The sequence below is a fragment of the Eleutherodactylus coqui genome, chromosome 2 (genome assembly GCF_035609145.1).
Source record: "Eleutherodactylus coqui strain aEleCoq1 chromosome 2, aEleCoq1.hap1, whole genome shotgun sequence".
Lineage (NCBI taxonomy): Eukaryota > Metazoa > Chordata > Amphibia > Anura > Eleutherodactylidae > Eleutherodactylus > Eleutherodactylus coqui.
Genome location: NC_089838.1, coordinates 156335780 through 156360731, shown reverse-complemented (window position 1 = coordinate 156360731; position 24952 = coordinate 156335780). Strand labels below are relative to the sequence as shown.

The following is a 24952-nucleotide window of genomic DNA, read 5'->3' as shown; positions in this document are numbered from 1 at the left end:
TATATGTTATATAAGAGCAGAAGACCTACCAGAGTTCCTCTTTTTAACACATCACTCTGGACACAGTACCCTATCTGGGCTAGTAAGGTTGCTAACTGGACCCTAGAGGACTAGCAACATGTGGTGTGGTCCCATGACTCAAAGCACTAATTGTTTCAGACTGATGGTAGGGTTCGTGTGTGGTGCAGACCCCATGAAGCCATGGACCCCAGTTATCAACAGAGCACTGTGCAGTCTGGTCGTGGTTCCATTTTGCTGTCGTTTGTTTTCTCTTGGTATGGGTTAGGTCCACTAGTAAACCTAAACATGTCATTGACCAGTCCCCAATATATTTCACTGCTTGGTGACCATTTGCAGCCCTTCATGAACTTCATGTACCTCCACAATGATGGGTTATTCCAGCAGGATATGTTCAGAAACTGTGTGGCTGCTGCCCAGATTCAGACTACAGTCGGCCAGTTGACGAGTGCCCCTAGTCTATAGGCTACATATTTAGGCCGCCTGCACATGGGCAGGTCGGACCCCACAAGCGGGATTCCCACAGCAGAGTTTGACCCAGTGATCGATCCCAGCTTACCGCTCCGCCGATCTTCTCCTCTTCGGCAAATGTGCCTTCGGAGAGCGCCGGACGGCACATAGGCAGTACAGAGGACACAGCACCATCGCTATGGCGATGATGATGCCTCCTCTGCTGTGAATGTGATGGCCGGAGCTTAAGGCCTACTTCAAACACACCAAAAATGCCATAAAAGCTCCCCCAAAACAGCAACACAAGTCAGCTTGGCAGCTACAGTTTTTCTTACAATTAAGGTGTATGGGCACAAAATGCCCTTTATAAAGGCCACATCTAGAACATGTTTTATTTTTTGTATGAAAAATAAACCAGGGCTAAATAGCCAAAAAGACCGTAAGTAACCTTTCACCCCGGACGGAATACACATGTTGTGTAGAGAACATCATATTTTTCTATTGGCTGAGAGCAAATATCTGGTCGTTGTATCTTCAGCAACCGAAAAACAGCTTAAAATGATTGCTCGTAAAAACAATATAACGTAGTCCAATAATTGGTACTCATACAAGCGTTATATATTTCACAACTTCCATCTGGCTATTTCACTCACCTGTATAAAGTCAAATATTGTCAGAGGCAGCAGATCATCTAAGATAGCTATATCCTTCGAAAATCTGTTAAGGATGCGCCCTGCAATTTATGGAACAAACAGCCATGTTAAACATACAGTTTATCTTCCTATTATATATTAAGCAGCAGCTAAAATTAATGTAATCCACTCCGCTTGGCGTATTGAGCCCTTTTGCAAGGACCTATTATTGGTCGAATGACCATTTGTACAAATGCTCTTTCCCAACAGCTGGACTGTGCAAGCAGTCCGCTGATCAAACAATTAACGAGCAAGCACTTGTTTCTCATTTGAGCACATTTTTAATGCATACGCTAGAATAATCAGATGTCAGCAGCACCTTGACACGTGTAATAATGAAATAATGAAACACTATGTGCTCAAACAATTGCTCTAATGTTCGGTCACTTACGCTGCCGACAATTGCTAAATGGAGCTAAACAAGAGCTGATCGACTTGCTCTATTGTTAATCGGCACTCATTTTCGGTAGCTCATCCGCTACTATAAATGGACTCAGCCTTGAGAAGTTGAAAATGAAGTAATTGAATATTTCATAACATCAACAAGATTCTGGAACACTATTATAAAAGACTTTTGTACACAATACTTTATAAGTAGCAGTTCGCATTCCGGATGCACAATTTGCCCAGCACATGTGATAAATGAATGAAAGAAAGAAAACAATGAATAGCGCAGAATATAGGAAACAATAAATACCTGAAGGTTTAGAAGGCTTTCCAATAGGAAATAAAGGATAAAGCACAGTTTCCATAGGCCATAGGACAGATTGTTTCTCAAGAGAAGAAAAGAAAAAAGAAAGAACCATAGAGTCACAAGCATTGGCAAGCATATGAGAGTCTACTGCTGACACTTCAGCAGCCTATGGACATACCAGTTCTCATTGTATTGAAAGTAGACATTGGGGCACGAAGAATGGCATTTAACATTTTCTGATGTAACACCTTGGAGACGGATATGAGACCATGCACCAGTGGTAAACCACGGAATATTCCCATTGCCAGCAGGGAGTCAGCCACACCAACATAAATATAAAACACATAATAAGAACTAGTTGAGGTCACAATTATTGGTGCCTTAGAGGATCCATTTCCATTAGTTGTTTTGTTAGTTTCAGAACTGCGTCTAAGTGAGAGAAAGAGATTGTTGAAATCAATACTTACATCAGTTTTTATTTTCGAATTGTATTAGATTTGCATTACAGCAGTCACTTGTACTAAGGGAATTCAGAAAATGACCTATGGATGTGATGTCATAGCGTTATGTAGAGTTTATACTGCAAACATTGCCCACCATGCTAAGTGTACAGAATAAGGATCCCAGTTATTCATATATTGCTCTCAGGCAGTAAATAACACCACCACCCTCTGTCATTGATACCAATCACAACTCAAATATAACCTATTTTTATTCTCAGCTTTAAAACAAATTGTTGAGAAGTTAGCACAAACCAATAAGGTGTTCCCGAGGGCTCAGTCAGACGAGCATTTTTTCACGCATTTAGGTGCGTAAAAAAAAAAACTAAACGCATGTAAAAAAAGTTGGTGTGACCGAAGCGGCACAAGCGTTTTTAAATTCACAATTGTTGTCGGTCACATGATGGCAAAATTCGCACATAAAGTGCCGTCCATCGCTATCCCCTGCTGCGGCTGTGACAGCTGCAGCCGGGGATTCTTTGGATGTGAAACCCCTGGATGCTATCATATCCAGGGGTTTTACCCTGTGGTCAATGGGGCAAGCGGCAGCAGAGCCGACCCCATTGAAAACATACAGAGAAGATCGCGATCCTCTGCCACAGCTGTCACTGGATTTCTTTATCTCCGCGGGGAGTACCCTCATCACTGAACACTGTGACAGCACTGTCACAGTGTTCAGTGACAATGGGGCTCCTCACGGGGATAAAGAATTCCACTGCCACAGCTGTGGCACAAGAGTGCGATGTTCTCACATTGTTTCCAATGGGGCTGGTGCTGCTGCAGCCCCATTGAAAGCAATGAATTCATTGAATTCTATGAATGGCTGAGCGCTGCCTTTGATTGGCTGAGCGGAGGGACCAATCACAGCCAGCGCTCAGCTGTCATTTAATAGCCGAGCGCTGCCTCTGTTTGCTCACAGCCAATCAGAGGCAGGGCTTTCTGGAGGCAGGGATTTTTCAATCCCCGGCCACCACCAGAAGAGAAGAGAGAGAAGATCTGGGCAGCACTTCTAGGTGATTTCCCTTTTTTTTTTCTACAGTTAGGGAAGGGCTTATATTTAAAGCCCTTCCCCGAAAATCCCTGCAGGGCTTGCCATCATCCCATTGCTGTCAATGGGGCTGCAGCAGCGTTGGCCCCACAGAAAGTAATGGGAGAACATCGTGTTCCTGTGCCACAATTGTGACAGCTGTGGCAGGGAAATTCTTCATCCCCGCGGGGAGTCCCTTGTCACTGAATACTGTGTGAGTGCTGTCACAGTGTTCAGTGATGAGGGGACTCCCTGCGGAGATGAAGAAATCCTGGGCCACAGCTGTAGCAGAGGATAGCAAACTTCTCTGTATGTTTTCAATGGGACCGGCGCTGCTGCCACTGGCCCCATTGACAATAAGGTGAAACCCCTGGATGTGAGAGCATCCAGGGGTTTCACATCCAAAGAATCCGATCGCAAGATAGCTATCCGCTCCCATTGCTTTTAATGGGGAAGCACTACATGAGTGAATTTAGGTGCGTTTGCAAATCGTTGTCTTATTTTTTACTGGTGCAAATTTTTTATGCATGTGACCGCTTTCATTGAAAAGCAGTGGTTCTAATAAATGCGAATTGCAAACGCACCTAACATGCATTTAAAAAAATGCTTGTCTGACTGAGCCATAAAAGAGTAAAAACCCAGTTTTTCCATTATGTGTTTGATTGTGACAGAAACCTTACATTATTGAGTCCGCAAATGAGACAACATAATCCCAACAGATTCCTTCTCAGTGTTACTTGGGACTCCTCAGCAGAGCTAAACTAAATGGTTTGGAAGTAGTTGCAGACAGTTGTCTGACACACACTCTGGGGAGCTTCGTAGAGTCTTATTAGAGACTCAATAGGATGAAATTCCTTTTACATGCAGCAACACGCTCCCAATGACGAGCATCGACAAGAGATTGGTGCTTTTCTGTCAAGGCCTATTCAGGCACTATTAAGTGCCGTTCCTTACAGAGTATAATCATTATGAGCAGCACATCTCCTGTCCACATGGGGGAATGTCCTGTCGACAACGATGACTTTTTGTGTTGCATAAAAAATGCAATTACCCAATAATTGAGCATTTGCTTGTTCATGGGGTGATTGGTGGTGCATTCAGATGGGCCAATATCAGGCAAACCAACATTAAGCCGCATGCTTGTGTCTGCGTTTAAGCTTTCTGTGTAAGGTTTCCCTTACATAGTTGATCACCCCCTATTTGTTCAAGAACATCAAAAGTAGTTTGTATACCAGGGTTTGTATGTTAGTAGTTTGTATACTTTTATTTTCCCAACTGCAGATATTTGTACTTGGATTTATTGCTTGGATCTCTGCCTACACCTTGGCTGAAACACAATAGAAGGCTCTCAGGCCCTATGGTTTATTGTCTGAAGCTCTGAATATATTGCCCTTTTTACGCAATTATATATGTTGTATGCTACTATATTATGGGCTTTAAATGAAAATACAACAGCTACCGGATATGTGAAAATGACGGCACCCCGCGGTGTCTGGCGGGACCCAATGAAAACAGGGGTTCCTTAATTTTATTGGAAATAATAGCCCAGCTGCATTATATTTTTCCATTATTTATGATGGAACCAAAAGACAGAATGAGCTGACAGAAATCTGAACAGAGCCGTATGCACTATACAGTGCTTTCATACAACATTGCTAGCGGGTTTCACTCTCCACTAAAAAGTGTTGCTAATGTTAGTGGTCACATTCTAGTCAAAATGCAAGTTGACATTTATTTGGATTTGTGAGTAATGTATTTCTCTGGTTATGTTCTATAACTTTATAGTTCATTTGGGAGCTAACAATTGATTGAACTTTAGGACTGCAATGTAGCTGTGCACGACCTGTACTCCGCAGCATCAGATTAGGTGAAGTGGGAGTGATAATGTGTGTTCATGCACCACAACAGGACATTGTTTGCTTTGTACAGCCCAATTTCAGATCGTAAAATTGGAGAGCCAATGGTAAAGACGCTGCAAGCAAAAATCAGCATTACTGTATAAGGTGTCTATTAAAATCAGTAGGTTCCTGAAATGTGGTGGGAAAAAAGCGTAAGTGCTGCTTATAGCCCTTAGATCAGCTAATAGGGAATCCATATCAAGTGACCTACATATAGTAGCCCACACCAGCCAGATGTTTCAGTTATCCCAATAGAAAGCTGACCATACAAAAAAAGATGTCATTTAGTTTCATTTTCCACTGACCATCAGCACCTTTATAGGACATGAATCAACATGACAGATGTAGACCAATGTTAAATGTTGGTCAAAAAGTTAATTTTGGATTTTTCTTCGGTAGCTGGAAAGTTGTTCATACTGAAAATTAGTGCGTTCCACCAACTGAAGACCAGACTAGGCCACAAATCATGGCAGAGATTGATTGATGATTTGTCGTCTTACAGTAATTTATGATATAGCATTATCATCCAGGATGACAGCCTTCACAGATCAGCCCTGAACAACAGTCATGTGAAATCCTTATCCTATGCCCAGTGTTCCTCCAGTTAAAGATCTTGCAGATGCCCCACTGTCAGCATGTGCCAACACAAATATGCTCTTAACTTTTGAATGGAAATGTACAAACTAATTCAATGAACCCCCTTGAGGACCAGGACAATTGTTTTGTTTTTAACTCTTCACAAACTGGTGCTCATATCTTTTTTTTAATCTTCTGTTCCACCAAGGTGAATGAAGCAAGTTGTAATTTATGTAGGTGCACTTTTTGGTATTACATTAGCTTTAAATTTATTACAATTTTTAGTTTTAGAAATACAAAAGGAGAAAAAAAAGCTAATCTGCGCTCTCCCCCGCCGCTCCTTGCCGCCTGCCGGCAGCCGAATCATTAGAGACGAGCGGGCAGGTACTTGAATAAGGCACTACTCGCTCGAGTAGTTTGCCTTATCGAGTATGCTCGCTCATCTCTAATGGTTGGCAATGACAAGTTTCACAGGCTTCACAAGTTTTAGTTCACTTCCATAATGCAGAATTTTGGACAGTATTTCGCTGTGGTATTTGTAAGCCAACCCAGGAACGGGTCCAGTAAACAGAACAGGTGCAAATCTTTCCAATATACAGTACTTTTCTATGAAGGTTTTATTCTTCATTTTGGCTTACAAATGCTGATGCACAGTACTGAACAGAATACTGATAGTCCGATAAATAAAAAAAACTAAACACCAGCAGATTTCCTGACTTGTATGTGAATTAACACAGTTAGTACACTGTTCACACAGATGCCACTCCCATACCAGGCCCGTGTAGCTTTCCGGGTTCTGAGGTGGCGTTCCCACACAGCAAAAACCCTTGTGGCTCAAACCCCACTTAGCCATGACTGCCAGTAGCAGTATGATCTTGCTGACATTACTATTATCATTGACTGCTGCAGCTGGATGGTGTTTCAGCCACAAGCGGTATTTACTGTGTAGGATCACAACCTAAGGCTTTCTTCACACAGCCGTATATACGCAGCTATTGTACCTGCGTTCAAAACTTGGACAAAAATCGTGACCATCTGAAGCACTGGATTCCAATGTATGCATTTAGATGAGAGATTTTTAGCTGCGTAATATCGCGCCACCATCGATTTTATACGCTGCATCCAAAGATAGGTCTTGCCCTATCTTTGGCCGAGATACACTTGAGCTCCCATAGACTCCTATGGGAGATGGAAAAAAAAGGAGGGGGAGGGATTTTAGCGGTGTCCAACGCTCAGAAATGAAGACAGCTCTCTATATTTAAACATTAGCAGTCATTCTGAGTATTTCTGCTGATCGAAGGGTTTCTGCGCTGCAGCATATTTTTTTGCTGATTTGCTACAGACGGCCGTGTGAACGATTTTTCAGAGCATATGGCCAAATGTAAAAACACATACGGTCATGTGAAAGATGCCTTACAGTTACTGCACTAGTTACAGACTTTTTATTGCACTGTAATGAACTTAATAGCTTCATCTGAGAAAGGGCTCATGTCCACGGGTGGGTTTGAATTCCAGGATCTGCGTGGGGCACCCGCGTGGATGATCCGGAGTTCAAGCTGCCGATAGACTATTCATGGGCGCCAAAAGCTTAATTAAAGCATGCGGGTTTGTTTTCCGGACCTTCCGGTCCAGAAAACAAATCGCAGCATGCTGCGTTTTGCCGTGGATCCCGCAGGGACAGCTTCCATTGAAGTCAATGAACGCCATCTGATCTGCGGCACACCCGGCACTGTCACTGCACATGCGCGGGGGGCGTGCCGGCCGGCGGGCTCACCCACATGCTGGTGTCCCTACCCACATGCACGGAGGAGACGCCGGATGACCCACACGCATCTGGACTGGTAAGTAATGTCCTCATGCTGCGGACAGGCTGCTCTATTAATTACAATGGGACTACTGGAGATTGTCAACTGCTTGTACTCGGCTATCTCTGGCAGTCCAATAGAAATTTATGGAGTGGTGGTTTGTAGTGACCCAGTACTTCATACTGGTCCCCTCCATAAATGTTATACATTTATGTCTTATGTTGATGCACTGTGCAGAGCTGTCTTGTAATTTCTAGTATATGTGTTGCACAGCTGCAGAGCTTGAGAGGTTAATGTCTGCAAAAATCCAAAGGCTGCATGTAAATGTGTCAAGTATGTCATGTCATGTGGTAAGAGAGAGGTTATAAAAGTGAGTGATTGAGAGCGGGAAAGGGTCCATGTCTTCAGGAGTGTTGCTGTTCAGGAGCTCCAGGTACATGGGGGCACCTTTACCCCTCATGTGCTAAAGCATGGAAGAGGAGGAGAGATTTCCTGTTCTGCATGAGATTGGATGTTAATGGAGTGAGCCCCAAGAGTAAAAGAGAGCACCTGTCAGTAATAACTTTCTTTCAAGGCCAGTGCAGAGGTACTATCTAATCTTCTGTTTTTCCTACGCGGCCGTCTGAAGTCTGGATCACCGCATAGAGGTACACCGTTTAATTGTCATACCCACGCGTCTCCAAGACTAGGTGTAGGTACTGCAAGATAATACTCTCTGTTCACACATGTACATCTTTGAGCCTGTAAGAGTTGTGTGGAGGTACTAAGTTCTGAAGTCTATTCATTTGCCTGCACTGTGAAGTCTACAATTGAACTGCCTTGTATTATCTGTTTCAAGTTTTCAAGTAAAGTTTTGCCGGGCTCTAACCATTCCTAGTACTTAAGAACTGTCTGTGGCTGAATTTCTTATTCGCCGAGGGTCATACTGGTGTGTGTAGGAACAGTGGTGTCATGCATGACAATTAACCCCCTATTATCCTGTTTAGTGGGCATTCCCTATCCTAGCAGTGTCCTAAGTGGACTGCAGTGCTGCTCTGGCCTTGGCTGCGTGTGTGCCTCTGGGGGGGGGGGGACAAGTCAACACTCTACCCTCCCAGCTCCCCATGTATGTCAGGTGTCCGGGGTCTCCCTATGGGACGCTGCAGGTTCATCTTTATTTATATATTATATAGTCCATATATATTATGTAGCACTTTGCATCACTTGATATTATGGGCTCTGTCTCCATCGGGGCTCACAATTTTTAAATTAACAGTTTGGAAGGAAACCCACACAAATATGGGAAAAAATACAAACTCCATGAAGATGTTATCCTTAGTCCGATTTGAACCCAGGACCCCAATGAGTGACCACTACTACTCCATTCATTCAAGCACCTTCTCTTGATTGCATAGACATACTAACAGATGCTCATGATGAGCTAACTCATAATTGGTCTGCAAGGTCTTGTGTATTGGAAAAATGTATGCACAGACAACAACAAAAATTGAGAGAAAAAATGCTAACAAGGTATAAATGATTGTCATGGGATCTTTTTAGAATAAGAATATACTTACTGATTGATTAGTAACACACCCGCCAAAGAAGCAGCAACCTATAAAATCAGGACAAACTCATTATTATTTACATTAATTGGCTAAATCTCATTTATAAGTACTAGAGATAAGCGAGCATGCTCGTTTAAGGCTGCTACTCGATCGAGTAGCATTCATAACGAGTAGCTGTGTACTCGCCCGAGCAGCATGCGGGGGGAGCGAGCAGGAGGGAGCGGGGGAGGGAGATCTCTCTCTCTCCCCCCCTGCCGCACCCCCCACCCGCATGCTGCTCGGGTGAGTACACAGTTACTCAATCGAGTAGCAGCCTTAAACGAGCGTGCTCATTTCTAATAAGTACAGCTGTAAGATCAAGCAGCACATACTACATCTAATGGGCATTAATGGCTTCTCACATGGTCATTCAAATTATTATAAGCCACATTGTTCACTGGATAATTTCATGTGCACATCCCCTTTACCTGAAAAAATGTGAAATACCACTCCCTTACAAAATATATTCTTTGGGGCTTATTCACATAAGCATAGGCGTTTTTACGTGCACCCGCCAGCGCCGTAAAACTGTGTGAACAGGCGCACACATCAGCCGTTTGTGCGCCCGTCCAGATAGCCCAGGTCCGGCGCCTATACAATGAGCCCAAATTGCCGTCGGGTAAGGGGGAGACAGTTTAGCTCTGCTAAACTGCCTTCCCCCTTTTCACCTCCTCATCGGCTCTCGGCAAGGGGGAAGGGGGCAGGGGGCAGGTTGAGGCAGGAGCTAGTGTGCTAAGCTCACACCCCCACTTCGGCCCTGGTTGGCTGCTAACAATGGCAGGGGTGGAGAGAAGGAGGGAAGGGTGTGGGAGTTTAGCAATCACACCGCTAAACTCCCTCCCACCTCCCTTCTCTGGCAGCTACCATTGGCTCACATAGAAGTCTATGGCAGCAGCTGACGTATCCCGACCAGAAAGATAGTTGCTGAACTATCTTTCCTGGCTGGCGTATGCATATGGTGCGCATTTCGGCTGGGCGCTTTTACGCCGCGGTAATACGCCCATGTAAACCAATGCATTAGATGGGCAGCGGATATCAGCCGGGCTTGAAAGCACGGCCAATATATACTTGTGTGAATAAGCCCTTACATCTAAAATGCTAATTCTACTAACAATAATAATTAAATATAGGAGTCATTAACTACTGAAAAGCTGACAATTTGCCAGCCATGAACGTTTTATGCAGGCAACTATTTCAAGTTTTACAAGAACAAATCAGTGGGGAAAATTTACTAAGCCTGGCATTTCTAACCCTGGTCTTATTTTTCCCAGGACAATACATTTAATAAATAAATCTGTTGGTTCTGGAGCGGGCACGCCCTTCCCGAAAGCCATGCCCCCTTTTTGGGTAAGTGATGAGGCTGGCATAGGAACAATAGCAGTTGCAACTTTTGTGGCACATAGGCCTTGTGAAAAAATGTGCAACTTTTTAACTCCAGACTTCTGGCATAGATGCCCTAATAAACTGCGACACGTTGTCACATATAGTCAATATTTACTATTACCCAGGCAATTTACATAACACCTAGCATGGGCAGCAAGATTACCTACAATATGTGTATTTTCTCAAATCCAGAATTATAATCCATAAAACATTCACTGTAGCATAAAGGTTACTTTTACATACCTCTGCTAAGAAAATCACTAGGACAAGAATAAGAATGAAGATTAGACTTTTGTGTGCAGCAATATATCTGAAATAAGTGTTCCAAGTAGTAGTTGGGGATGTAGTGTCTGTGTCATCAATGAAGCACTCCTGTACAGTAGGAATCAAAGAGCACAATTAGTTCTTTACAATCTCTTATACAGCAAGGACAATTTTCTACATTATAACTAAAACTTAATTCACACCACTTTCGATGCTTACATGCCAAAATTATGGATATATGTGCACATGCTGTAAGTTGCTTACATCGGCTGTAGATTGCAATTGAAAAAACTGACTGCGAAGTATGTTTTTTATACAGTCGTATTGAAAAGTCAACTCAATTGCCTTTTTTGTAATACTGTAAGACTGTGGCTATGTAGAGACGTTGTGTAGCACGACCTTCCAATGTAACTATTAAGTTACAGCTGCAGACCAGAATACTAAGAGTTCCTTGCACTCCTGGGAACTGCAGCTGTCACTGAATACTTGAAATTGGAAAGACATGCTACAAGAAGTATCCATACAGCCCAAACCTTAGAGCTACAGGATCCCCATGTAAAATGACAAACTGTATGCCAAAAGAACAGTCATTAAAGTCTATGGGCATGTCAGTCTATGTGTTAAGAAGAGATTTTCCTAGCATTTATGCCAACAGTACACAACTGATGTGAATTCAGCCTAAATTTGAAGTATACCATGTAGCAAACCAGAACAGCATTTCTTAGTTTCTTTGAGATGTACTGTAGACAAATAGCATGTGGATCGGAGAAGTGAAACATTATGAATAAGAATATAAGACAATGGGTTATGATTAGAGATGAGCGAGCACCAAAATGCTCGGGTGCTCGTTACTCGGGACGAAATTATCGCGATGCTCGAGGGTTCGTTTCGAATAACGAACCCCATTGAAGTCAATGGGCGACCCGAGCATTTTTGTATTTCGCCGATGCTCGCTAAGGTTTTCATGTGTGAAAATCTGGGCAATTCAAGAAAGTGATGGGAACGACACAGCAACGGATAGGGCAGGCGAAGGGCTACGTGTTGGGCTGCATCTCAAGTTCACAGGTCCCACTATTAAGCCACAATAGCGGCAAGAGTGGGCCCCCCCCCTCCCAAAAACTTTTACTTCTGAAAAGCCCTCATTAGCATGGCATACCTTTGCTAAGCACCACACTAGCTACAACAAAGCACAATCACTGCCTGGATGACACTCCGCTGCCACTTCTCCTGGGTTACATGCTGCCCAACCCCCCCCCCCCCCCCCCCCCGCACGACGCAGTGTCCACAGCGCACAACAAACTATCCCTGCGCAGCCTTCAGCTGCTCTCATGCCACACCACCCTCATGTCTATTTATAAGTGCGTCTGCCATGAGGAGGAACCGCAGGCACACACTGCAGAGGGGTTGGCACGGCTAGGCAGCGAACCTCTTTAAAAGTGGTGGGGCGATAGCCCACAATGCTGTACAGAAGCAATGAGAAATAGAATCCTGTGCCACCGCCATCAGGAGCTGCACACGTGGGCATAGCAATGGGGAACCTATGTGCCACACACTATTCATTCTGTCAAGGTGTCTGCATGCCCCAGTCAGACTGGTAATATGTACCTTAACAGTAACCGCGTTGGTGGTAATGTGGTGGTGACTGCGGACCTAGTAGCGTGGTTTTATTTTGTTGGTTTTCGGAATGTGGCCAGGATTAAGTGGGCCGTGGCGGGGGGATGGTGGGGGGGGCTCTCTTGTAGTGTCGGTAAAGGTGAAATTCTTGGACTGCCACCAGACGAACCAATGCAAAGGCATTTGCCAAGAATGTTTTCCCTGTTGGAGGAGGAGGGGGATGTTTTTGAGGCACTACGTGTCCTCTCCACGTGTCCGTGGTTATATGCACCTTAACAGTAACCGCGTTGTCTTTGGGAAGCCTCTGTTTCCACACCCCAGAGACATACCATTAGCAGCGGTATAGGCAGAGCCCATAATTCGTAACATTTCAGCCGTAGCATTAGCACAGGCCCCACTAACATATCACTAGCAGCATTATAGGAGGAGCGCAGTCTTCGTTCAATGTCAGCAATAGTAGCACTCAAGACAGGCCCCAGTAACAATTCCGAAGCAGCAGTATAGCGGGAGCGCAGTCTTCGTTCCATGTCAGCAATAGTAGCACTCAAGATAGGCCCCAGTAACAATTCCGAAGCAGCAGTATAGTGGGAGCGCAGTCTTCGTTCCATGTCAGTAATAGTAGCACTCAAGACAGGCCCCAGTAACAATTCCGAAGCAGCAGTATAACGGGAGCGCAGTCTTCGTTCCATGTCAGCAATAGTAGCACTCAAGACAGGCCCCAGTAACAATTCCGAAGCAGCAGTATAGCGGGAGCGCAGTCTTCGTTCCATGTCAGTAATAGTAGCACTCAAGACAGGCCCCAGTAACAATTCCGAAGCAGCAGTATAGTGGGAGCGCAGTCTTAGTTCCATTTCAGTAGCTGCAGTATAGCCAAGGCCCAAGTTACATTTATGTAGCTAAAGTGTAGGCCAACCCCACACACACTTCTGTACCATGAGTGCAGGCGAAGAACATACAAATTGCTATGATTACACTGTAGGTGAGGGCCCCCAAAAATTGGTGTACCAACAGTACTAATGTACCTCAGTAAAAATTGGCCATGCCCAACCAAGATGGCAGGTGAAACCCATTAATCGCTTTGGTTAATGTGGCTTAAGTGGTAACTAGGCCTGGAGGCAGCCCAGTTTAACGAAAAATTGGTTCAAGTTAAAGTTTCAACGCTTTTAAGAGCATTGAAACATATAAAAATTGTTTAGAAAAATTAGATGAGTGAGCCTTGTGGCCCTAAGAAAAATTGCCCGTTCAGCGTGATTACCTGAGGTTTCAGGAGGAGGAGCAGGAGGAGGAGGAGGAATATTAGACACAGATTGATGAAGCAGAAATGTCCCCGTATTGGATGGTGAGAGAGAACGTAGCTTCCATCCGCGGGTGCAGCCTACGTATTGCTTACGTATCGCTGCTGTCCGCTGGTGGAGAAGAGAAGTCTGGGGAAATCCAGGCTTTGTTCATCTTGATGAGTGTTAGCCTGTCGGCACTGTCGGTTGACAGGCGGGTACGCTTATCTGTGATGATTCCCCCAGCCGCACTAAACACCCTTTCCGACAAGACGCTAGCCGCAGGACAAGCAAGCACCTCCAGGGCATACAGCGCTAGTTCAGGCCACGTGTCCAGCTTCGACACCCAGTAGTTGTAGGGGGCAGAGGCGTCACCGAGGACGGTCGTGCGATCGGCTACGTACTCCCTCACCATCCTTTTACAGTGCTCCCGCCGACTCAGCCTTGACTGGGGAGCGGTGACACAGTCTTGCTGGGGAGCCATAAAGCTGGCCAGGCCCTTAAAGACTGTTGCACTGCCTGGGCTGTACATGCTGCTCGATCTACGCACCTCCCCTGCTACCTGGCCCTCGGAACTGCGCCTTCTGCCACTACCGCTGTCGGATGGGAATTTTACCATCAGCTTGTCCGCCAGGGTCCTGTGGTATAGCAACACTCTCGAACACCTTTCCTCTTCGGGAATGAGAGTGGGAAGGTTCTCCTTATAGCGTGGGTCGAGCAGTGTGTACACCCAGTAATCCGTAGTGGCCAGAATGCGTTGAATGCGAGGGTCACGAGAAAGGCATCCTAACATGAAGTCAGCCATGTGTGCCAGGGTACCTGTACGCAACACATGGCTGTCCGCACTAGGAAGATTACTTTTAGGATCCTCCTCCTCCTCCTCCTCCTCCTCCTCAGGCCATACACGCTGAAATGATGACAGGCAAGCAGCATGGGTACCGTAAGCAGTGGGCCAAGCTGTCTCTTCCCCCTCCTCCTCATCCTCCTCATGCTCCTCCTCCTCCTCCTGAACGCGCTGAGATATAGACAGGAGGGTGCTCTGACTATCCAGCGACATACTGTCTTCCCCCGGCTCGGTTTCCGAGCGCAAAGCGGCTGCCTTTATGGTTTGCAGGGAACTTCTCAAGATGCATAGCAGAGGAATGGTGACGCTAATGATTGCAGCATCGCCGCTCACCACCTGGGTAGACTGCTCAAAGTTTCGAAGGACCTGGCAGATGTCTGCCAACCAGGCCCACTCTTCTGAAAACAATTGAGGAGGCTGACTCCCACTGCGCCGCCCATGTTGGAGTTGGTATTCCACTATAGCTCTACGCTGCTCATAGAGCCTAGCCAACATGTGGAGCGTAGAGTTCCACCGTGTGGGCACGTCGCACAGCAGTCGGTGCACTGGCAGATTAAACCGATGTTGCAGGGTGCGCAGGGTGGCAGCGTCCGTGTGGGACTTGCGGAAATGTGCGCAGAGCCGGCGCACCTTTACGAGCAGGTCTGACAAGCGTGGGTAGCTTTTCAGAAAGCGCTGAACCACCAAATTAAAGACGTGGGCCAGGCATGGCACGTGCGTGAGGCTGCCGAGCTGCAGAGCCGCCACCAGGTTACGGCCGTTGTCACACACGACCATGCCCGGTTGGAGGCTCAGCGGCGCAAGCCAACGGTCGGTCTGCTCTGTCAGACCCTGCAGCAGTTCGTGGGCCATGTGCCTCCTATCTCCTAAGCTGAGTAGTTTCAGCACGGCCTGCTGATGCTTGCCCACCGCTGTGCTGCCACGCCGCGCGACACCGACTGCTGGCGACGTCCTGCTGCTGCTGACACATCTAGATTGCGAGACAGAGGTTGAGGAGGAGGAGGAGGAGGAGGGTGCTTTAGTGGAAGAAGCATACACCGCCGAACATACCACCACCGAGCTGGGGCCCGCAATTCTGGGGGTGGGTAGGACGTGAGCGGTCCCAGGCTCTGACTCTGTCCCAGCCTCCACTAAATTCACCCAATGTGCCGTCAGGGAGATGTAGTGGCCCTGCCCGCCTGTGCTTGTCCACGTGTCCGTAGTTAAGTGGACCTTGCCACTAACCGCATTGGTGAGGGCGCGTACAATGTTGCGGGAGACGTGGTCGTGCAGGGCTGGGACGGCACATCGGGAAAAGTAGTGGCGACTGGGAACTGAGTAGCGCGGGGCCGCCGCCGCCATCATAGCTTTGAAGGACTCCGTTTCCACAACCCTATACGGCAGCATCTCAAGGCTGATAAATTTGGCTATGTGGACGGTTAACAATTGAGCGTGCAGGTGCGTGGCGGCGTACTTGCGCTTGCGCTCCAACACTTGCGCTAGCGACGGCTGGACTGTGCGGTGCGAGACATTGGTGGATGGGGCCGAGGACAGCGGAGGTGAGGGTATGGGTGCAGGCCATGAGACGGTCGTGCCTGTGTCCTGAGAGGGGGGTTGGATCTCAGTGGCAGGTTGGGGCACAGGGGGAGAGGCAGCGGTGCAAACCGGAGGCGGTGAACGGCCTTCGTCCCACCCTTGTGGGGTGCTTGGCCATCATATGTCTGCGCATGCTGGTGGTGGTGAGGCTGGTGGTGGTGGCTCCCCGGCTGATCTTGGCGCGACAAAGGTTGCACACCACTGTTCGTCGGTCGTCAGGCGTCTCGGTGAAAAACTGCCAGACCTTAGAGCACCTCGGCCTCTGCAGGGTGGCATGGCGCGAGGGGGCACTTTGGGAAACACTTGGTGGATTATTCGGTCTGGCCCTGCCTCTACCCCTGGCCACCGCACTGCCTCTTGCAACCTGCCCTGCTGCTGCCCGTGCCTCCCCCTCTGAAGACCTGTCCTGTGTAGGCGTTGCACACCAGGTGGGGTCAGTCACCTCATCGTCCTGCTGCTCTTCCTCCGAATCCTCTGTGCGCTGCTCCCTCGGACTTACTGCCCTTACTACTACCTCACTGCAAGACAACTGTGTCTCATCGTCATCGTCCTCCTCACCCACTGAAAGGTCTTGAGACAGTTGGCGGAAGTCCCCAGCCTCATCCCCCGGACCCCGGGAACTTTCCAATGGTTGGGCATCAGTGACGATAAACTCCTCTGGTAGTAGAGGAACCACTGCTGCCTAATCTGAGCAGGGGCCCGAGAAAAGTTCCTGGGAGTGTTCCCGCTCCTGAGCATGTGTCATTGTAGTGGAGTGAGGAGGCTGGGAGGAAGGAGGAGCAGCAGACAGAGGATTCGGATTTGCAGCAGTGGACGGCGCAGAACTGTGGCTGGACGATAGGTTGCTCGAAGCACTTTCTGCCATCCAGGACAGGACCTGCTCACACTGCTCATTTTCTAATAAAGGTCTCCGGCGTGGACCCATTAATTGGGCGATGAATGTGGGGACGCCAGAAACGTGCCTCTCTCCTAATCGCACAGCAGTCGGCTGCGACACACCTGGATCAGGAGCTCGGCCTGTGCCCACACCCTCACTTGGCCCTCCGCGTCCTTGGCCGCGTCCACGTCCTCTAGGCCTACCCCTACCCCTCAGCATGCTGTATTACCAGTGATTTGATTTCCCAGGCAGGAAAGAAATTGGCGCACGCCTGCGGTAAAACGTAGCTGACTGCGTCTGATTTTTTCTGAACGTTCAGCGCACAGCACACACGTACACAGAGCCCTGAGTACTGTAAGAGGCAGGCCAAATAGAATTTTTTCCCTGCTTTTTACAAGGAACACCCACACTGCGTGTATTCAATGAATACTAAGTTTAATAACTGTGTTGTGGCCCTGCCAATTTGTCCCAGAACTGCAGTGATGCAAAGTAATTCGCTACCTACAGCAGATCAGGGATTTCCCATGCAGGAAAAAAATTGCCGCACGCCTGCGGTAAAACGTAGCTGACTGCGTCTGATTTTTTCTGAACGTTCAGCGCACAGCACACACGTACACAGAGCCCTGAGTACTGTAAGAGGCAGGCCAAATAGAATTTTTTCCCTGCTTTTTACAAGGAACACCCACACTGCGTGTATTCAATGAATAATGTATGTCTTCTGGCCCTGCCTACACAATTCTATCCCTGTAGTATTAATACCGGGTGCAATGCTCTGCACAGCCGGTTTTGAGAAAAGAAAAAAAATATGCAACACTGCTAACAGCAGCCTGGACAGTACTGCACATGGATAGATGTGGCCCTAGAAAGGACCGTTGGGGTTCTTGAAGCCTACACTAACTCCTAACACTCTCCCTGCCTAACCCCCACTTCTGTCCCTATTGCAGGGCGCAATGCTCTGCAGATCCAATTTTGTAAAAAAAAATACTGTGCTAACACAGTACTGCACACTAGTAGATGTGGCCCTAAGAAGGGCCGTTGGGGTTCTTGAAGCCTACACTAACTCCTAACGCTCTCCCTACAGCAGCTCCAGCACGATAGTACTTTCCCTCAGCTAAGTCACAAGGCATGTGTGGCGAGCCGCGGGAGGGGCCGATTTTTATACTCGGGTGACATCTGATCTTTCCAGCCACTCACAGCAGGGGGGTGGTATAGGGCTTGAACGTCACAGGGGGAAGTTGTAATGCCTTCCCTGTCTTTCAATTGGCCAGAAAAGCGCGCTAACGTCTCAGAGAGGAAACTGAAAGTAACCGGAACACCGCGTGGTACTCGTTACGAGTAACGAGCATCCCGAACACCCTAATATTCGCACGAATATCAAGCTCGGACGAGTACGTTCGCTCATCTCTAGTTATGATCACCCAATATTTTTATATATAACTTTGAACCAGGTTCTATAAGGGTTATAATGTCAGAAATGCTTCAACTACTCACGCTTTGTTTGCAGATAGGACTTAATCCTAATCTTTATCTTTGGTCAACTGTTGGATTACAAATCTATGATATTGTACAGAGACCATTATATGCGGAGGTCTAATTCATGGATGGACCTACCAACATATCTAGGAGACAACCCATTTTCCTTAAGTGTGAGCCCTTGTAAAACTTAGTTGGAAGTTCTACAGGGTTTAGTTAAAAAGACTGATTCAGCACTATATCTCAATACTTGACACAACAATAGTGTACTTGAATAGGAAGGCATGGATGCTCTATGCAATGGTATGGCACACTGCCCCTGTGGGCCCTGGGACATGGATTTTAATTTTGTGTTGTGGCCCCTGAGAGTAATACCCAATTGCAAAGTTGAAGATTGGCATGGCAGAAGCACAAGTCCGTTTTCTGAATCTCTTAAATCCCATGGGACCGCTGCTATGACTCAAGTAAGGAAAGCATTCTCGAAGTGGCGTCCTGCTATGATACATGTATGGTGCCAGTGTTGGGCTTGTGTTCATTTCATGGACTTTCAACACAGATCGGTACATGAATCTACTGCAGACGATGGTGGATGACTTCCTGAATGATCTGCCCCCATCATTGCAGAAAGAAACTACCTTGAATATGCTTTCCTTATTTCAGTCATAGCAGCGATAACAAGAAAAAACTGTCTTGTGAATAGGTGAAGTGTAATTAAATTCTAATTACAAGGTCAGGTACAGCCAGCTATATTGTTCTGGACTGTTCCACACAATATTTTTATCTGTAGAATCATGACCTGCTGATTAAACTAACGTTTTTATAAGTGAAGATAAGGCAGGGGTCACATCTGTGCTCTATTTGGAGGTTCCATCACAGATTGGGCACAAAATACTGGACGAAATAGCGCTGCAGGCAGCACTTTTTCTTCTGATGAAATATTGGGCAACTGAGTAGAAACCAATGGTCCTCAGTCAATGGGGTCTGCTCGTCACAGTTTGGTTCTGTCATAAAACAGATTCGCTCAGCCAGGGGTTACCCCTTTCCTAATTCCCAAACGGAGCAGGAAAACAGAACCTGTGCCATGAAAGCAGGTGAAATAAATTGTAGCCTCTGGTAGGAGAAAAATAACAAAGTCTAGCCAAACCTTGCACTATGGTAAACAACAATGAACAAGAGGATATAAGCGGCTAATTGAGCGCTGAGATATTTTAGTACTAAGCATTAAGTCAAAAAGCTTTAAGAGGGTTTAAAAGGCCTTTTTAAAAAATCATTACTTTTCAAAGTAAACCCATTTTGGAATTTGAAATTGTCAGCGCAATGGAGAGCTATAGCTGTATTCTTCTGGTCCAACTTAAGGGTTTCAATTTGAGCAGCTCAGACAATCACTGACATGTCACACAGCATTTGTGTAATTGAAAATGATTCTGTTTATTTGTTAACCAGCCAAAGTATTTATAGTCCTTTAAGACAAATATATTGAAAGCGAGACTAAAGGGCAAGTGATTTAGCATCTGCATAACTTGTTACGCCTCTTTATTACTGATTATTAAACTCAGCATGTAGTGACATTGGTCTCTGGGACTCTAGTCACGTGCTTTTTGCTTACTGTCTGAGATTGTTAATTGGTATTCTATAAATATTCCTAAGCTTAGTTAAGGTTCACATAAAATAGAGGTATAAAAGATCAAATAACAGAAACCAGATAATAAAGAGTTCTATTTGTTAAGCAGAATATATTTCTAAAACAAAGCGCATCTGGCTACACATTTGAGTGAGTGAAGGTCTATCGCCACATTTCTTCTTTTAGGCCTTGTAAATTTCTGATTGTCCTGTTCATATCATGTGCCAACTAAGTAAGTTATAGAAAATGGAGTGGGCAGCAAGATGGTATTCAAACACTCGATGCACTTAAAGGGAACCTGTCGTGTTGTACATGCAGTCATATCTGCAGGCAGAATGCAATAGAACTGCAGAAGTTTTGAAGATTGCTAATTAGTTATGGGAAAAGATTAATTACAACTTTCATTTAAAGCCCCACTTATTCTGAGCTTAGAAGTCTAGTGGACAGTCCTAATCAGTGACCGACAGCTGTCTCTATATGACTGGACATACAGAGATATCTGTCACTCACTTAGTAGGACCGCTCACTGGAATCTAAGCTCAGAATGAGCAGGAATTTAACCCTTTCCAATCCACTGTCTGACGTCTAAAGACGTTCTGATTGAAGGCTGTACAGCTCCGATGTCGGAAGACATCCGGCAGGGTATTCTTACTGTATACTACTGCCCACTCTGTTGTCAGGGGCCTCTCCGGCATGTCACATACTGCTGTACTGGCTCTAGCCAGCAGATGGCGCCATTGTATAATGGCAGAAAGAGAAAGCTCCCTAGGAAACCCTGAATCCAAAATTAGATTGCAAAGGGTTAAATGAATGAAATGCAAGCTACTGCATACTGAATCTTTTCTGACAAATATACTTCAATCTGCTCACCTCCCTTCTTCCTTCTGTTGTATAACATGCTTAAAGATAGGAATGTGGATATCTTGGTGTAAAAAGGCTCCTTCATCTAGGTCTCACCATTTTTTTCTTTATGTTCTACAGCTCTTTGTTACATTTCTTGGTGGCGATATTAAAGGCGTTGTCCCAGTTTAATTCTTTTTTGCAAATATAGCTTCTCCATGCCCCAACAGAATAAATAAGCCAATACTCACCTCTCCCTGCTCCCCACAAGTCCCCCGCCTGCGGCTCTGGGTTTTCTTGCTGACTTGTTGTTTACAGGCTGCAGTCAGCCTTTGCCATGCTGTAACCTGCTGCTGCAGCCAATGACAGCGCTCAGTGATACTCAGACTCAGACAACCCCTTTAACTTATCAGATAAGGTTGATATTTTCTACCTTATTATTATTTTTCTAAGCTCTTCGTTCCAACAGACCTATAATTGTCTTTCTACTTTTCAGAGTGACGCGGCAAACTGAATTGTGTTCATGTCCGGCAACCAGCCTGAATAACTGGATCCTGGAACTGTTAGCTTATCAGTATAATAACGGTGATCCCAAAGCAACCCAACAATGAAAATAAAAAATGTAGAGAACGATATAAGAAAAAAACAATTACATTTTAGACAGCTCTATATAAAAAGATCCGACAGAACTTTGTTTTTATGTTTTTCATATACAGTACAATTTTCACATGCAGAATTTAATGCTAAGGCCTGATTCACAAAAGCAGATTTACTCACAACAAATTTGGTATGCACTATGCAGAAAATAGAACCCATTTTAATGGGTACATTCACATGCGTGGATTTGGCGTGTGCAATTTGGTCGCACACAAAAAAAAAAAATACGCGGAATTCCGTATTTTGCTGCATATTGGTGCAGGAAAAAAGGACATTTTGAACTCATGAAACTAATGGCCATTTCAATAGTTGAGAGCATCGATTTGAGCATACAAAAAGTGCTGTAAAATAGACAGATGCATGCGCAAATATGCAATGCCCACTCTGCAAAAACACACCGCAAAAAAGTTCCCAAATGTGCTTAGGCTCATGTGAATCTGGCCTAAGCATCCATGTGCAAAGAAAAGTCATGTGCACACCATGCCTAGTGGCAGACACCTTTCCCACAGTTCGCTATCATCAAGCTGTTGGGACTGCATGTGTCGCTAAAGGGTGTCAGACATTGTATTCTCCCATAGGAGCAATGTTTCCAGAAGAAAATATCCCTGTAATATGGCATGCCTTGGAACATGTCCCAGTCTTTTTTTCTTATGGACTGAATAAGAATACATGAGATTAAACCTATTTGTGTCTCAATATACATCAGAGACACACAGAGATAAAGTATGGTTCTATAGCAGTCTACAGGCGCTGTACTGCAGATTCATACAAAACTGATCCATAATATGGCCACGTGAATGAGGCCTAATTACTCACTCAATGTCATAGACTAGAAAGCACACTAGGTCAGGTAGGATGCATACAGAGTTATACTGCTCTTGTGTTCCCAATCTCTGACTTCTTGCTATGGTGACATCACTCATATGTTTACATACACTGACCAATGGATAGAAAACTGCTCATTAAACCATCTGATAGAAAAATATCATAAATAAGACCTGCTTGTACCTTCAAATCTTCCTCGTTAATTTCTTCACTTATTTCCATAACACTGTCTTGTGAAGAACGTCTGCTGTAAATGTCTAATTCTGGTGATTGGGGGGCCACTGAGAACTTCCTAATAGATGTTGCCCTTCCATAGACACCTTGGTTTTGTGAAACCGATGTACCCGTCATTAAATTTAACACAGATTGCCTTCTTCGGCCATGAAAAGTTGGACCAGTGTTAAGAATATTACTCCTTGGTAGGATTGCTTCTCCTTGCTCTGAATCCGGAACTAGAGACAGCTTTCTTTCCTCTGGCTCCGTCGGAGACTCTTCTTCTATTCCATCCATTTGCGGTTGAGATTTTTGCATGATAGAAAATTTCCGACTTGACTTCCGAGCATTAATAATGGAATTCTTTCTCTTTTCCATAAATTCAGAATTTTGCTTGAATGACTTATTTTTTACTTCATTTCTAACAACTATTGGATCACTGTCAATAGAGAATCTCCTCAAAGTCTCTGTTAAGATTGAATTCCTCCTTTCTGCACTAAAGTTATCAAAAGCATCAAAACCCAACAGCTGAGAGCTAAACTCAGGACGTTGATCTTGAAGTTCTGCAAATGTTCCATAGAAATAACAGCTGCCATCATGCAACAGGAGAATTTTGTCAGCTTTTTTAAGTTGCTCAAGTTTTGAGGTAACGAGAATCCTCGTCTTGTTGGCCATTAGTTTACAGATGCAGCTAAAAAAGAAACAAAATCTATTAAATCTGGTGGACATTTAACATCACCACTCTGCTCTACTAGAAGAATCTGCTCTGTTCCCTATCTCTGATTATGCCATAGACTTTATAAAATTTAGCAACCAATAAGATTGCAGCTATTATTTTTCAGAGGCCCCTCTTTACAGTAAGTCTGGCACCAAAAACAGCCCATAAACTTGTGCCAACAGTACATTGGCACTATGGACATATGCAAGAACCCTACCTCTTGTTTTACCGGAAGTGCAGCCATCTTAGAGATATGGGCTTCTACATGTTCCCCATGTTCTACATAAATCAGCTGGAGTCTGTCTGATGGGTGGTCTAGCAGTTTGTTCTGGCTAGGGGCTATCTACCACTCCGTTCTCCACAGCTTCTCCCCTTGTCTAATGATTGATGTCTACAGTTCAATCACTAGAAAGGAGGTACAATGAACGTAGTGCCAATGTACTGCTGGCAACTGTTTATGGGATGTTTTCTGGTGACAGGCTTACTTTAATTCTTTCCAATCCCCTGTCTGATGTCTAAAGACATTCTGATTTGGCGTCTGTACTGCTCCGATGGCAGGGTATTCTTACTGTAGATTACTGGACGCTCTGTTGTCAGGGGCCTCTCCAGCATGTCCAATACCACAGTACTGGCTCTAGCCAGCAGATGGCGCCATTGTATAATAGCAGAAAGAGAAAGCCCTCTAGGAAACCCTGAATCCAAAATTGGATTGCAAAGGATTAAGTGAAAGTAGTACTCTGAATAGTTTCTATGGGCAACTCTTTCAATTTTCCTTTTGCTCAACTTGGAATATCCCCCATTTTTTAAAGGTTATCACTTATTATGTTCTTCTTATATCAAATCAGGCACACAAAGACACAATGTATAAAAATAGAAAAGAAAAACTCCACAAAACTACATATCTCATCAACTCCGGGGAGTGATACAGAAAGTGGGAGGAGCCAAAGTTGTGAGCAAACCGGGGGAAAAAAGAGAGAAGAGTCCTGTAAGAACTGTGAGAGAAAAGGAATTCTTAGGTAAAAAACTTATGGGGAGATGTGATTGGAAACAAGTAATCTCAAGGCATAACAAAGATCCTGACGCTGAAGAGGTTGAGGTGCCCAGCAGAGCAGACTGAGCGACAAGAAGGCTACTATGTGCTGAGCATATCTAAAAGCACAGGAGAGATGTCCGTGGTGTTGTGAGACCAAATGTGTTTTTTCAAACAGACTTTAGATTGGACTGTAGATTGGAATGAATTAAGGTAGGGAAATGATGTTTTTACATGGGACTGCATTCTACAGAAGCTGAAGGGAGAGAAATGAAGTGTTTTACATAGGATTGTATGTTGGAGGGGATGAAGGGAGAGGAGTGATGTGTTTTATATGGTATGAGCTATGCTGGTGGGAATAAAAGGAGGATGAATGATGTTATCCTTTTGTATAGCGATTTCTATTTAATAAGGCTGAATCCAGACATGGTGGAAGAAATCTGCCACAGATTTCACCACTGTTCGGCGGTGAATCTATAAAAGGATTCTCGGTAATAT

The 24952-nt window shown here is 45.2% G+C and overlaps 1 protein-coding gene across 1 annotated transcript in view; it reads right to left on the bottom strand.

Annotated features, from left to right (window-relative positions):
• Positions 1–24952, bottom strand: part of CFTR (CF transmembrane conductance regulator) — a 159977-nt gene that overhangs the window by 45003 nt on the left and 90022 nt on the right. The window contains exons 14-18 of the mRNA XM_066591817.1: positions 22677–23397; positions 10873–11001; positions 9217–9254; positions 2033–2283; positions 1122–1201 (exon numbers count right to left, since the gene is read on the bottom strand). Coding sequence (XP_066447914.1) covers positions 1122–1201; positions 2033–2283; positions 9217–9254; positions 10873–11001; positions 22677–23397 — 1219 coding nt within the window. The remainder of the gene's footprint in view (positions 1–1121; positions 1202–2032; positions 2284–9216; positions 9255–10872; positions 11002–22676; positions 23398–24952) is intronic.